The sequence below is a fragment of the Jaculus jaculus genome, chromosome 4 (assembly GCF_020740685.1).
Source record: "Jaculus jaculus isolate mJacJac1 chromosome 4, mJacJac1.mat.Y.cur, whole genome shotgun sequence".
Classification (NCBI taxonomy): Eukaryota; Metazoa; Chordata; class Mammalia; order Rodentia; family Dipodidae; genus Jaculus; species Jaculus jaculus.
The window spans coordinates 70,832,080-70,848,122 of NC_059105.1; the positions used below are offsets into that span (position 1 = coordinate 70,832,080).

General features: G+C 43.7%; 1 protein-coding gene across 3 annotated transcripts in view; it reads right to left on the reverse strand.

The window, feature by feature from the left end:
* The window catches only part of Cers6 (ceramide synthase 6), a 305,834-nt gene extending 291,291 nt beyond the window's left edge, over nucleotides 1–14,543 (reverse strand). For 2 of the 3 annotated variants that reach the window (XM_004651925.2, XM_004651924.2), the window contains exon 1: nucleotides 14,290–14,543. In XM_004651925.2, the coding sequence (XP_004651982.1) occupies nucleotides 14,290–14,459 (170 nt within the window). In that variant the 5' untranslated portion in view covers nucleotides 14,460–14,543. Of the gene's footprint in view, nucleotides 1–13,947; nucleotides 14,090–14,289 lie in introns of those variants that run through there. The other variant, XM_045147270.1, reaches the window with a different exon arrangement.
* Between the last annotated feature and the right edge of the window lie 1,500 nt (nucleotides 14,544–16,043).

The window sequence follows — 16,043 nt, forward strand, 5'->3', positions numbered from 1 at the left end:
ACAGAAAAGAGAATAGGGCAAGTAAAACTCAACTGAGTGCACTGACGACTCTGGCTAGTGAAGACTGGGTTTTCACACAGGAACAGGATCTACTGTGTTATGTTCATCTCATAAAGTAAGGCCAGCAAAGTCTTTATTTTTGGACATTAGAGTTCCAACAAACCTTTGTATGTGATTGTGTGGAGAGGCGTACACGGCTGAAATAAGCCAGCAGGGCAAGTAATCACTATTTCAATAAGCCAGACATTGCCCTCCACACAATACATGCATTTTATCATTCCATCCTCACACCATGAGTTTCAAGTATGAACGGAGATGAGAGAGGTTAATTTGTTCATAGACTTAGCTAGGAAGAGGCAGGGTCAGAAGGAAGCCCAAACCTCAAATCCATATAAATGTCAATTCTGATGTTTGCCTTTACCAGTGGTTGAATACTCAATCTGTTTTCCCTCAGGACTATCAGCAGAAAAGCAAGGATCACCAGGGTGACAGCAGGGGTGGGGGAAAGCATTTTCATCAGAACATGTTACCCAGTGGAAGATTGTTCTCTCAAGAGCTCCTGCCAAAGGCACAGAACCTAGGGATCCAGGTTTGATGTGACACAGAGCTACCCATCATTTCCTTAAAACTTGACATGTTTCTTGTGACCAAATGAAAGTAGTCTTCGGAAGGGTTTCAGCAGGAGGAACAGGGGTCAAGTGAAAGCAATGGAAAGTGAATATAATCAAAAGGTATTATGTACATGTCTAAAAATTGTCAATAAAATATTCAAAAAAACTGGTCCCTGGTATACAATTCACAGCATTACAGATAGTCTGGAGGGTGGGGGTTACACATACTCTTCTTAAAATAGGCATGCTTCCAAAGAGATTGGTGCTTCAAGGCCTGTCTAATACTCTAAATATTTACTCTTCAATAGAACAAGTAAATCCTCCAGTTTCAGGGTCAAATAGATAAACAGGCCCAAAACAGCACTCTCTCCCCGTGCCTCCAAACTATTCACTAGCACACCGAATCACGTACCAGAACATTATTTTCCAAGGAGTTGCTAAACACTATTCGCTGGCATCAGTGATAGTCTACATGATGGGTAATTTTAACAGGCAGTTTGTATTGGGCCCCTTAAAATTCCTTTTCCCATGGAGTCCTCCAGTACCATAAAACTGGCATAGGCCCCACTTTCAAGTGAGGATATGAGGTTCCAGAGTCCACTGCTGTACAACTGACAAAGGGCAGTGTTCAGGTTTAAACCCAAGTTTTGAAACACTTCCTGCCACCCTATCCATGCTCCTTTTAATTCTAGTCTGGGATATACATTTCTAACTAAATCTTGAAAACACATGAATTTAAATGCACTGTCACCATTAAGCCAATGGATTCCAAGACATACAACATGCCCACTGACCTACAAAGCCACTTTATTATCATAATCCCACAGTGCTGGTGACAATGTTGCTTCTCTCTCAATTTTCCTTTGCTAAGCTGTTGTATCCACACTGCCACTCTGCTTAAATGACCAAGTCACTTTATTCTGCTTTGGAACTATGATCTACTATTAAACAAGATCTGCAGAGCCACTCTGCCTAGATGACAGCTCTTACTCTGGCACTGGCCAAACTGTGTCCTGGACAAGATTGTAGATGGTTTTCTATGTCCTCTACCTCTCTAAACTATACACCGTTTCTCTTCTCAGGGTTTACCTTCACTAATGGAGACAGAGGGGGACACAGGGAGAGAAGAATATAGAATAAGAGAGAAATCACACTTTCAATCACAGGTTCAGAGCAGCAACAATAGCCTGGTAACCTGAACACTTCAAAGATATGATATGACATTTATACAGACAATGGCAAGTCCCAGCAATGTTTGTCCTAGGTCAGAATGTAAAACAGGTTACCTAGAAAAGGAATGTCTCCCTCCTGCAATTAAAAACCACTTGTGTATCTCTACCCTACCCCACAGGCCAATTCTGAGATGATTAAAGCAAAGGCAGGAATAGGGAACAAGAGCAGGCCAAGAGAGGTTGGCCTTGAAAGCCACATGTGAGGAAAAGAAAATCCTTGACAGAAAAATAAACTTGTTAAAAATATGCTTATAAATGAGTTAAGAGTTTTGTACTATGACTAAACATCAAAACAAAATTCTAGGGCTAGAGGGATGGCTTAGTGGTTAAGGAGCTTGCCTGCAAAGCCTAAGGACCCTTGTTCAACTCTCCAGATCCCACATAAGCCAGATGCACAAAGGTGAGGTAAGTGCAAGGTCGCACATGCTTACTAGGTAGCACAAACGTCTGGAGTTCCATTGCAGTGGCTGAAGCCCTGGCATGCCAATTCTATTTCTCTCCCTTTGTCTGTCTGTCTCCCCCCACCTTTCTCTAAAATAAAAAATAATAAAATATGTTAAAAAATAAAATTCTAAACCCACCACTCTATAAGACTTGCAGGCTTATACTTCCAATCTGATTGCCTGTATAATACATAGCTTTTCAGAAAAATTATTTTACACATTCACATGTTTCAAGAACTTGCTTACAAAACGCATGTGATATTAAATTGAAGGAGGAGGAGGAGGGCCAATTCTGATCTCACCCCACCCCCCTCCATAGCTCCCTCAGAAGCTTCTTTGGTCCAGGCCACTTGATGGGGAGAATTTTAACCTATTATTCTGACTTGCTTTAAATGGACCATGCCCTGATCAGGGTGCCTTTACTTTAATGCTGGGATCTTGTGAAACCACACACTGTGCTTTCCTGCAAGCCTCGGCCTCCCTTTGCGGGTATACCCCTTTACTATTATTAACTCCCTCATTGACAAACGGACTTGAGGTAAACTGCTTCAGTTGTCTTCCATGAAGGCAGAGGATGCTTAAGTGCTCTCTGGATATTAAAGCTTCCTCTCCAATCCTTCCCCTTGCAGCCAACCAAGCCAGGCAATTCCAAAAAAAGAGGGGCAATTCTAAAGCTGAAGCAAATTATACATCTTCAGCAAATTAGCACTGTTTAAGAGAATGGAGACCAAGAGGAATGAGATGTTTGTTCTAACTACAAAAATATAGTTATTTTTAGGGCTGGAGAAATGGCTTAGTGCTTAAGGCACTTGCCTGCAAAGCCTAAGGACCCCAGTTCGATTCCCCAGGACCCATTTAAGCCAGATGCATAAGGAGGTGCATGCATCTGGAGTTCATTTGCAGTGGCTGGAGGCCCTGGCATGCCCATTCTCTCTTTTTATCTGCCTCTCTCTCTCAAATAAGTTTAAAAATATATATATTTAAATATATATATATATATATATAAAACTTTTTATAGTAACTTTTAAAGTCAAAGAACCTATTATTTTTCCTTTTATTGAGGTTAAATACATGCTATATAAAACTTACCACTTAACCACTTTTGAGCGTACAATTCTTTTTTTACTAACAGTCCACTGTATGTTTCTTTGGTCTGAATGTTTACAGTTCCCCAAAATTCATAGATTGGAACCTAGTTAACAATGTGATGATGTTAGTAGATAGGATCACCACCATACTACAAGATATGAAGTGGGTCGATTTGTATTTTCCCAAGCATTAGTCTACTAAGTCTTTTTGACCAAATTTTAGGAAGATACTAGGAAGCTCTATCTCTGAGTTTCCCTTCATGAAAACCCATCCATCTTCCAGGCTCTGTCTTCCTCCCAACCCCGACTTTCTGCCTTACCACCCATCACAAAATCAGGATTTCGACTGCATCCTTCTGACTGCAGTCCTCCCTCTGTGCACATTCAGAGGCACTTACATCCGAAAGAGGGAGACTTAATTTGTGAGGAGAGGCAGGAGGCAGAGAGAAAGAGTCAAAACATGACCAAAACAAGACTACTGGGAGGAGGGGGAAGGAGGAGGATCATCATTTTCCTACAAAAGTAAATTAACAAGTAAATCAAAATAAAATTTCATGTCTTTATCTCGATAGGAAAATATACATAAATTTAAAGGAAGTAAAATACAGTGATTAACAACTATTTGAAGTAAGTTCATTATGAGTACTATAACACATTCACATTACAGCAGGAAATTTTGTCAACTCTCAAATGGAAATCTGCATTCTGATAAGGATTTGCACATGGTCAGAGAAACTATTTGGTAACGTACACCTATGAAAGATACTGAACTATTTATTCATTGAGTCTTAAATGTTACTTCTAGGAAACATTGGTAAATCAACAGAAATTAAAAGATTTATATATGTGAAATAACAATATCCTAAGATCCAATTAAAAATATGAAGACTGAGTAAGTGAATGATGATATACGTGGTACAGAATCAGTGAAAATATTTTAAAGTAAGTTTAGTTATGTAGGAAATGTTCAAATAATGTCATTATTATGTAGCAAAGGCTGTGTATAAAAGTCACACAGGCTGGAGGGGTTGCATAGTGGTTAAGGCATTTGCCTGCAAAGCCAAAGGACCCAGGCTCAACTCCCCAGCACCCACATTAGCCAGATGCACAAGGGGGCACATGCGTCTGAAGTTGGTTTTCAGTAACCGGAAGCCCTGGCATACCCATTCCCATTCCCTCCCTCTCTCTCTCTCTTCCTCTCTCTCTCTTTCTCTCTCTCTCTGTCAAATAAATATTTTTTTAAAAAGCTACATACACGTTAGTATGACCTCACTGTCATTTGCTGTAAGTAGGAAATCACCGAATCTGTTAGATGAATTCAGCTTCAGACGTTCACATTGCTATTCTATGCTATATACAGTTAACTACATTCCCCAAATTCCCAATCTTTAGTTTCAACTATAAAACGGGGTGACAATTAGTATTGCATTTAGAAGGGCTTTGGAGAAGATTAAATGTAGTAAACCATATAACATAATAAACTCATTAGAAAAAAATATTTCTTGCTATTATTTTCAAACTGGGAACTTCACTCTCTGCTGGAAGATCCATTCTTTTTCAGAAGGTAGAAAGACCAGATGAGATAAACTACCCCTCGCACTTTAGAAAAGACACAGCTGAAATCACCGAGGAATTGGGGAGACCAGCATGAGTGCTGCTTCCATGCTGAACCGATAATCAGTGTCAGGGTATACGAGACAGACCCTGAGGATACTCAACACCTACCAAAGCAGAGATCCAGAGGTTCCTAACAGCTTATCACTGAAGTAGACTTAAAACTCACCCACTATGGCTAAGAAAACTTTATGGAAGAGGGGGCAGAAAGGATTGCAAGAGTCATAGGTTGAGACAGCATGCCCGAGGCATTCCCCCCAACACACACATAACATACCTACTGACTGCTGTTCCCATAACACATAACCCACAACCCCATAGAGAATAGTTGCAACCCCACTGAGGAGGGTCCCCAGGCAGGTATGAGGGAAAAGAAGCTACCAATGATGTCTCCATACAAAATGCGTTGTTGTTAATAATAATAAAATGAAAAATCATTAACACTGACCATCATATGCAATAGGCTATCATAATACAGATTAAAGATGAACACCAAATCACAAGCTCATACCTTTTGTCCTAGGTGTCCAATCAGTCATAAGGACATGCACCAGATTGTGAGATTCACACCATGGTGTTCAACTGTGCTGTAATAGACATGTTTTGAGCACTTAGTAAAGATTGTTATATCAGAAAAAGAGTGACACAAATAAAAGGTGATGAAAGTCTCCAGGCTGGCTTCAAGCTCTGCATCCGCTGTCTTGACCTCCTGAACATAAACACTAGGATTAGAAGTATCTACTGCCATTTCTAGTATGAAATCATTTTAAATGAAATTGAAAGAGACCAAAGAATACAATCTTAGGAGTAAAAATTCTGGGGCATCACAAATATAGAAGGATGGTTGTGCTGTGTGAGAGATTATCTTGTTAAAAGGACACAAGCAGCACTTTCAAACAAACACTAATATCCTGACTCAAAAGCATTTAGGAAATGACCAAAAAAAGATGAGAAGGAAGGAAAATAAAATTTTGAGAGTTTTGACTTTGTGATAAATTAATAGCCAACAGTTTTAGAAAATCTGGTTTTACATATCCAAAATGAGCCTGCTCTCCATTATCAAGCTCCCATCAATTGTGGGCTACAAGAAGGCCTACACCTATTAATTCTCTCTTAAAAAACAATGGTTAGCCTATTTATCTGGTGTTAACTGTAATCTCTGTTGGCTTCTCTTTTTCAGATGGATGGAGATCCCAAGGAGAAAACCAGCCCATCACACCTCAAAAGGGCCCCAGCTGAAACTAACAGTAATTGGGGGGCCGGGCATGGTGGCACATGTCTTTAATCCCAGCACTCAGGAGGCAGAGGTAGAAAGATCGCTGTGAGTTCAAGGCCACCCTGAGACTACATAGTGAATTCCAAGTTAGCCTGAGCTACAGTGAAACTCTACCTCAAGAGAGAAATAAAAGAGTAATTGGGGAAATAAGCAAGAGTGCTGCTTTCTTGGTGAACCTGGTACCAGCACAAGGGTAAAGGAGATAGACACAGAGAACACTAACTCCTACCAAACCAGATATCCAGAGACACAGAGGCTCCCAAGACCTCATCACTGAAGCAGACCTAAAATGAACCCAATGCGGCTCAGAGATATTTACAGAACAGGGGGCGGAAAGATTGTTAGAGCCACAAGTTGGGTCATTATGCACAGAGACATTGCCTCTAACCCATAACTGATGGCTAACCCCACAATGCACCACCCATATTCTCCAATGAGGAGGGTCCCTGTGGAGGAGGGAGGGCAAGGAGGAGACTAATGAGGGTACCAACATGACTGCACACACTGTGTACATAACTAATAAAAATAAAGTAAAATTTAAAAAAGGAAATCTGGTCTTAGAGGGGAAAATGTTATAAGCATTTTAAGCTTTCAACATACGACGTAGAACTTGCAAACAAGGTCTCACTGAGTGAGTTAAACACATGAGGAAAGATTAAGAGAGATTCTGGGATGTCTGACAAAGCCATGAGGCTGGTAAACTGATAGAAGAAATTCATTTGAACCCACTCTCCTCATGCACAGATGGGCAACCACTTCTGAAATGCCTTACAAGCTAGCAGTCCCAAAGAATACCAGAGAGCCTAGAAAGAAAAGTCTTGAGTCAAGTCAGGGTGTTAAAAATGTGTGATGCCAGTAAATCATTTGTGATGGTGTAGAGTTACATCAGTCTCCCCCACCATGGTAGGGCACTATTCAAATGACTACTTTATTATGCCTTACAATGAAAATCTTTGATTTTGCTACATGAATTAGTTATATTAAAGTTCTGCAAATATTACTATCCCTTTGTTTGTTTTCTAATAACACATACACTGTAATCCATTTTTTGCTTACTCATGTTAGAAACTATAGATGGCAATCTATTTGTATATCAATCCAATTCTTGCCTCATACAGCAATTTCTAACAAAGCAGATATCTACAGTTTTAATCTCAATCACACCATTAGTTAATAAGCTAAATAAGGCATATTTGCAGCATTTAATATATAACAATGTTGCATGAAATGCTTTCCCTAGGGAGACATGAACACACCTCTCATTAGCCAAGTAGGGCACAGACAGACCAAACCAAGATTGTACCAAAACCAGTTTTGATAAACCAACAAGTTTATTGGGGTTACCTACAAAGCAGGATGAGTGGGCCTCTTCCAGGAAGGTAAGTGACTCAAAAACAGCATGACCATGGAGAAGCCCACTCCAGCATAGGTGACCTTGATGAACCAGACAGCTCAGCTAATAGGACAGCTGCCCCCACCACAAGCAGTGGTTTACCCTTTGTGTAACCTTAGAGAGAGGTCTTGAAACCTTTTAAGTTTCAGCTTTTCCAGACTTGACCTGAGTCTCCTAAACCTCCCTCCTCCTCTGATGAAGGAATGTTTCAACTCAGAGATAACTGCTACATTAATGCTGGTCAGAGTCTGCCCCTCAAAGGGTGATTTCTGCTCCCATAACCTTGGGGAGTGGTCTTGTGACCTTTTAAGTTTCAGCTCTCCCAGACTTGACCTTCTGAGTCTCATGAGCCTCCCTCCTTTTTTCAGGAAGGAATATTTCATTTCAGAGGAACTTGCTGTAAACAAGTACAGATTTCACTCAAAAAAAAAAAAAAAAAAAAAACCACGCAAAAAAACCCCTACAAAACTAAACAAACAAAAAAAACCCCTCATGCTTGTATTGAAGTTATTCCCAAATACTCTTGAAATATATCTAAGGGTCTTTTAAGAGTATTTGCCTCTTCATTAAAGGATATTTTTTTAGGTATATCCTTCAGAAATAGGTTTCATCTGATATCCCACTTTTTCATGGTGGTCATATACTCACTCATTTCCCCTAACATATCCCTTCCCCGTCCTCCCTTTTTTCCTTTCCTATTCACTCAACTGCCCCATAGGGCCTTACCCAAGGCACTGGCACATTCCTTTGTGCAAACTAAAGTAAGAGGCTGGAGAGATGGTCTAGCAGTTAAGGAGCTCGCCTGCAAAGCATAAGGACATGTTCAACCCTCCAGGTCCCCCATAAGCCAGATGCACAGTGTTTGAGCATGCAGTGTTGCATGTGCTCACGGGGGGGGGGGGGAGGGACACATACATCTGGAGTTCAACTGCATCGCTGGAGGCCCTGGAGTGCCAATTCTCTCTCTTCCCCACCCTCTCTCTCATTTAAAAAAAAAAAAAACACTAAAACAACGCTGTGTCTTGAAGGCTTGGGAACAGCAGACTGACTAGTGCTCATGAAGAATGACAATCCCCATGTAGACTGGCACTTAGAGAATCTCCGGTCAGAAGTTAGCTACTCCTGTTTTACCCAGTCAGGCAGGTGCCAGCTTGACTCTGGGTTTTAACAAAAAGAGGCCTAAATAGAGCAAGCCACTATTTTCTCTATAGAATCCTCTTTCTTGGTTAGTCAGAAAGATTGTAGCTTTTTGGAGCACAAGTGATAAAAAACAAAGTCCACATGATTCTTTTGTCTCAAAACACATTTAAAAGTACTGTTTAAAAAACCCAAACTATTAACTAGGATATTTCTATGAGAAAGAGAAAGTCTCTTAATTCTGAGAAGATTTACTTCTGCTTGCCAAAACATGAGAGCCTTCTTCAAAGTCTCACGGGATAGTAATTACCATGTTTCAGACATAGAGGACTCATAGGAATCATAGATTTGGAGAGGAAAGCAACATTGAATTCTGCCCATGCTCCACAACAGAACAACTTCCCACTCCTATGTTTCATATCCAGAGGACATGAAATCAGTGAACTATGTACATCCCAATCATCATTGCAGCATGATTGGTAACAGCAAAATTATTCCAGCAGTGTTCAGCAACAAGTGAATGGATAAATAGAGAAACTGGGGCTGGAGAGATGGCTTAGTGGTTAAGCACTTGCCTGTGAAGTCTAAGGACCCCAGTTTGAGGCTTGATTTCCCAGGACCCACATAAGCCAGATGCACAAGGGAGAGCACACATCTTGAGTTCGTTTGCAGTGGCTGGAAGCCCTGGTGTGCCCATTCTCTCTCTCTCTCTCTCTCTCTCTCTCTCTCTCTCTCTCTCTCTCTCTCTCTTGCTCTCAAATAAATAAAAATAAACAAAAAAGTTAAAAATGAAATACAGAAATGTACACCATGAAACACTTCTCAACTTCATAAAATGAAATTTGTGCATTTCAACAACATGGATGAAACTTGAATGAAGTGAAATAAACCAGGCCTTCAGAAGATAAATACTGCATGTTCTCATATGCATTCTGTATTCTACCATAAGCATTCTCAAGGATAGAATGGTGGTTACCAGAGGCTGTAAGATGAAGAGAAAGGAGATGGTTGTTAATATGTGCAAGTTTCAGTTAGAGAGGAGGAATATCTTTGGTACATATTACACAACAGGATGATATGGTTAATACTACTATATAGTATACTTTAAAACCCCTAAGATCAGCTGTCAAATGTTCACATCAAAAAAATAATTACTTGCCAGGCGTGGTGGTGCACGCCTTTAATCCCAGCACTCGGGAGGCAGAGGTAGGAGAATCACTATGAGTTCGAGGCCACCCTGAGACTGCTTAGTGACTTCCAGGTCAGCCTGAGCTAAAGTAAGATCCTACCTCAAAAAAATAATTACTCTGTTATAAATACGTTAATTCATTTAATCATTACATATTATATACATATAGCATCAGGTTGTGCCACAAATATTTATAATTCCTTGGTATACATACAGTTATTTAGACAGAAAATTGTTATACAATATGAAACAAAAAATTAACTTTTATAGGAGAAAGAATACTTAGATTACAATGGCCAGCCATTTCCTTCTGAGAAATAAAGAAAAGTTAGGCTGCCCAAGCACAAAGTATGTTTTGAATAAAATGTGAGTGCTCTGATTCTCAGTCAATATTTTCTGCCTCGTCCCTAAATCCACAAAGTATACATTGAAGTTACCTTTTATAAGTCTATACCAAAAAGCCTTATTTCCAAACAGGAGTCCAGTATAACTTCAATTCCACAATTATGAGAGACATAGCAAAATACAGTTTTAAAAAGTGAAGCTGAGGGCTGGAGAGATGGCTTAGTGGTTAAGTGCTTGCCTGTGAAGCCTAAGGACCCCGGTTCGAGGCTCAGTTCCCCAGGTCCCACGTTAGCCAGATGCACAAGGGGGCGCACGTGTCTGGAGTTCGTTTGCAGAGGCTGGAAGCCCTGGCGCGCCCATTCTCTCTCTCTCCCTCTATCTGTCTTTTTCTCTGTGTCTGTTGCTCTCAAATAAATGAATAAATAATTTTTAAAAAATATATTTAAAAAAAGTGAAGCTGAGGGCTGGAGAGATGGCTTAGTGGTTAAGGCACCTGCCTGCAAAGCCAGAGGACCTTGGTTCGATTCCCCAGGACCCACGTTAGCCAGATGCACAAGGGGGTGCACGCGTCGAGTTCATTTACAGGGCTGGAGGCCCTGGTGCGCCCATTCTCTCTCTTTCTCTCTGCCTGCCTATTTCTGTATCTCTCTCTCTCTCCCAAATAAATAAACAAAAATAAAATATTTTTAAAAAGTGAAGCTGAAAGAAGCAGTTATTATAATTTCCAAAATGGTTTACAGAGCCTGAACAAACACTAAGTTTTACATTTTTAAGTAACATTTTGTTTTCTGTCATCAAGTCAACAACATAACAGTATACAATGGTCACTCTAAAAGAAGTTATAAGGGTTTTTGTTTCCTACATAGTTTTACTTTGTCAGTCAAGTGGTATCTACAGCAGCCTATTTCATCTCTTGAGTTCGTTTGCAGTGGCTGGAAGCCCTGGTGTGCCCATTCTCTCTCTTTCTCTCTTTCTCTCCCTCCCTCTCTCTCTCTCTCTCTCTCTCTCTCTCTCTCTCTCTCTCTCTCTCTCTCTCTCTCTGCAGTATAGACATTCTGATAAAACCCACCAAGATAAGGGCTCTTCACAGACCCTGCCAAAAGTCAGTGATCCTAGACTGTTCCGTTTTTTCAGCCAGCCACGCTGGGCCTCCATATTGCTGTCCATATGCTGCTGCAAAGTGGCATGCTTTAGCCACTGTCGCTTCCACTGTCAACATCCCGACAACAAGAGGGGAAACAAAAAGACAAGGCTGTTAACTGGCAAATCCCAAGTCAGTCAGCTCATTCATGTTTATCATTTCAGACAGGAATGTGCAAGAGTAAGGAGCAGACACTCTCCAATTCATAATTTTTGCCTCAACTAGAACTACACCAATGACCTCATTTGGTGGAAAATAAAGATCTTGAGGAGTCAAGCATTTCTAAATATGTTCTCAATTTTGAAATCAGTGCCAATCAAAGCATAGAATCTTGAGGGAATTGTTCCTGTAACAAAGGCATTTCATTTTTACAAAGGGATTCTTCAATGCTAGCCTTTACAGAATACTGCAAAAGAAAAAGGATTTTGGCATAACATGCTTAAAGGGCTGTTCAGAGTGAGCTGTATCCTTGACAACAATGTGGCCTGGCTCAGCTATACTGACTGAGGCTCTTGGCAGACACTTCCAAGATAAGGGCCACAGGTTGGATATCAGAGTGTGTGGTTTAGGTTTGAAAAGATCATCAACGTGGAATTTCTAACTCTGATTCCCAAAGAATAGAATGCCTGAATGTTTAAAGACATATCTGTCACTAGCACAGGCGGAAGTAAACTACCCTTCCAAAGTCAGTAGTATCCAGTTGCTTATGTACCATAGCAGATTATGATTTTTAGCATTAGTGACAAACTTTCACTTTCCATACAGCCTATTAAACCACTTCTACTCATATTGCTGGCCTGCAGAAACCTGACCAGCTGAATCTTCCATGTGAGGATATTTGCTATGATTGACAGTGGAAAGCTGCCGACCCCTTCTGCGTGAACTCTAAGTCTAATATTAGAATTATGTTAAGGAGGAAAGCAATGTTCTGGAAAAATAAAATTGAACTTCCAGTCTTCAGGCATTACAGCTGTGTTGCCTTTTATTTTTCTCTTAAAGACAAAGAAAGCCTATAGATAACAGAAAGGTCTTCATTCTTACTATTTTCTTCCAACCTAGTGAACAACCTGGCTTCTGCCTGGAGGAAGATGTGGGGAAATTATGGCACTTTGTAAATGGCTTATCAGCTGCCTTGCTTTTGTTCTTTAAAATATATGACTAGATAAGATCTTTAATGTTATTATCTATCCAAACGTGAATGCAGACAGACTTTACGAGACAAAATTTATCAGGTGTCATTCAGTAATTGTGTGTGGAGCCCTACAATGTGCCAACACAGAGTAACCTGCTATTATTTCTGAGAGTCTGCCAGTCTTTGCAGAAAAGGCAAGGTTAGGCATGTGTTCCTATTTTCTGTAAGTAACTATTTGCTCTAAACCTGCAAACACACCCACTTTTTCACAGTAAGTCTCAGCACTGGATAGAATCAATTATATGCTTGTGCTGGATTCCATTTAAAAATAGTTCTGTCCTTTTGTGTAAGTCAGTTTCAGCATGGGAACAGCTGTCTTAGTTCTCAAGCAATAATATTGCCCATTGGGGAAAAAGAATACACCTTACTTAAAACAAATAATACTTTTTTTGTTCACATGATGCTTTGTTGCTATTTCCAGTAGTCCATGAGACAAAAGGTGCATTCTCAATGAAGGTTTTAGGCAAACAGAAACACACGGTCACAGCAACAGCCTACCAACCAACCAAGGTGAGTCCGGAGGCTGCTCCCTCCCGGGAGACAGTTGATGTAAAAATGGAAATCTGTGATCTAAGAAATTCAGTCTTCACTACCGAGTGGGGTCAGGAGGCGATTTCTTCAGTTAAGAAAAAGAAGTGCGTGCTGCAGGGTTTGTCTCGCTAGCATGCTGAGAAGGCTTAGGAGGTGAAAAAATCGGTTCAGTGACTTAAGACTGATTCAATTAGAGTACCCCAAGTTCGTGGGTGACACAGGCGAGATTCAACCCAATCCAGAGATGATCATACCAACAATTAGATGACAATTCTTTCAATTTTTTTAAATTGTGCTCGAGTTCGCAAAAAAGAAAAAAAGAGAGAGAGAAAGAAGCTTATGATTAGTCATGGGGCACAGCTATCAATTTCATTTGACCCTTTGAGGTGCTCTGCACCCGTCCTGTTCTACCCCTTCTAAAGAAGCCCTTAACGACAGGAATGCTGTCATCACTTATTTCCCAGGACTGAGGGCCTCAGAGTCAGCTGTGAGCAAGGGTGGAAGCCAGGGAGCAGCCAGAAGCCCAGGGTCCCCAGCGAATTCCTCCGAAGTACAGCCCCCAGTCCCGCGTGCCCGCCGGCGAGTGGAGACTGGAAGTGTGTGCGGCTCCTCCTCCCTCCCGGCCGGGCGTCCCGAACGTTCCCGGCGGGCGGCGCCGAGCCTCGCCGGGGAAGCCCGACCTGGCAGCGCCTGCCGGGGGAGGAGGGCCGAGCCCCGCGCAGGGCAGCGGGTCCCGCGGCCGCGCCGCTGCTCACCTTTGTTCGCCAGCCCCGGGGCACTAGGAGGAGGGAAACCCAGCCCAAGAGGAGCGCGGGGGCGACCCTAGCGCCCCGCGACCCCTTCCCGGCGCCCGGGAGGAAATCAGAAGCCAGCCCAGATCCTCTCCGTCTCCCCAAAAGCAAGCCGGGCCGAGAGGTCAGAGACCCTTTCCCCAACACAAAGGTTGGGAGGTGTGAGCAGATCGATCGCGGGGGCGTGCGCCACGGAGCAGACGTGTGCGCGCGCGCGCGTGTGTGTGTGTGTGTGTGTGCACGCGTGTGTGTGCACGCGTGTGTGTGTGTGTGGCACGAGGAGGTGGATACCCCGGCCTCTCCTACCTCTCGAAGATAAGCCGCACCATGAAGATGCAGAAAGCCAGCGGGAAGGCGAGATAGAGGTCCTCAGCCTGCGGGAAGGTGGCTTCCTCGGTGTTCTTCAGGTCTGCCCAGGTGACATTGTGCGGGAGCCAGAACCTCTCGTTCCAGAACCAGGCTAAGATCCCTGCCATCTTGCTTTGTCCACTCGGCTCCCGCGGCTCCCGCGGTCCTCCGACGCGTAGGGCGCCCGGCTGGCTCCCCCGCGAGCCGGTGCCTGCTCCGCCGCTCCCGCCTGCAGCCGCCGCCGCCGCCGCCTCCTCCGCGGCCGCTGCTGCTCTCGCAGGCTCGCCGCCAGCCCCGGTTCTCTCCTCCCTCTGGCCGCGCCGGGGAAAAGGGCCGCCTCGCCCGTCACATGGCGGCCCCGGCGGCTCGCCCTGATTGGCTCGTGCCCGCGTCAAGCAGCGAGGGCACACGCGGCCGGCTCGCCCACGCCCCGAGGGCTGGGCGCCGCCGCTGCCCGCCCGTCCCGCGCTCCGGCGCCGCGCCCCGGGGTCCCCCGCACACCTGCCGCCGCCGCGCGCGGCTCCGCCCCGGCCCCCAAGTTGGCACGTCCGGGGACACTCGGGCTTGGGCTCCGCTGGAGTTTCGGAGCTCCAGTCCGTTGGGCGTGCTCCAGCAAGCGGAGAGGAGGAGGAGGAGGTTGGTAGGGGCCAAGGCTGAGCTTCCGAAGGAGCCCTGTGCCAAGGAAAGGATATCGAAAGGAGAAGTAGTGTGTGCGTGCGGGGGGCACGGGGGAGGCAAAGAAGGAAGGACAGGGAGGAGAAGGATTATCGACTCGGTATGGAGATGAGGGGGAAAATCAGGAACTGGGGCAGCACGGTTTGGCAAGAGACTTCTGCCTCTGCCCGCAGCCTATGTATCTCTCTGCCACCCTTGACCTTCCGACCAGTCACACCACTGCTTCTCATTGTCCGCCAACCCTCCCCCCACCCCCCACCCCCGACGATCAAGGCCCCTGGGCTTGATTCATGAAATGTTACAAGAAGTTAGGTGCTACTTCGCTGTTCAGTTGTTACTCGATGACGACGATGGTGACAGTCACTGCAGCGTTCTCTAAAAGTGCCCTTTCCACTAACCTCTGGAGACGCTGCAGGACCACCTTTGACACACAGTCAATGCGACCACTGGTCTCCTCCTGGGCTCTTTATTTCTACCCTTGTGACTCTGAAACCTCGGGCGTAAAGGTTAGGAAGCCTAACCCAGGCACTTTCACTCCCACCATGCATTTCTCCACTGATACAAGGAGCCACCTGTAGATTGGTGTCGTAGTGTGGATGCACGAAGGGATATCATGCTGATTTTGTTCATTTTTCTCACAATCATTCGTTGCTTGAGTCTTCAAGTAAATTGAACTTTCCAGTGGTATAGGGATAAAGAAAGAGCGAGGGGAGGGTCTCTGCCCTCCATTACCACTTCTTTTCATCCCTTCCCTTTGAAGTAGGCTGTACTGTTGCCTCTCATCTGTCTCCTGCTCTCAGCTCAACTTCCATCCCTGCATTGGCCTCCTCCACCCCACTGAAATTGCCCAAGGTCCATGCGACAGAACACAAAAGCGGGTTCTTATTGAGCCCAAGCTGCTCAGACTGGGTGGCTAAGGCACTAGAAATTTATTTCTCACATTTCTGGAGGCTTGGGAGTCTTTAAAAAAGATACTCGTGGATTCAATGTATGACAAAGACTCTCTTCCTGACAGATGATTGCCTTCTCCCGATAGA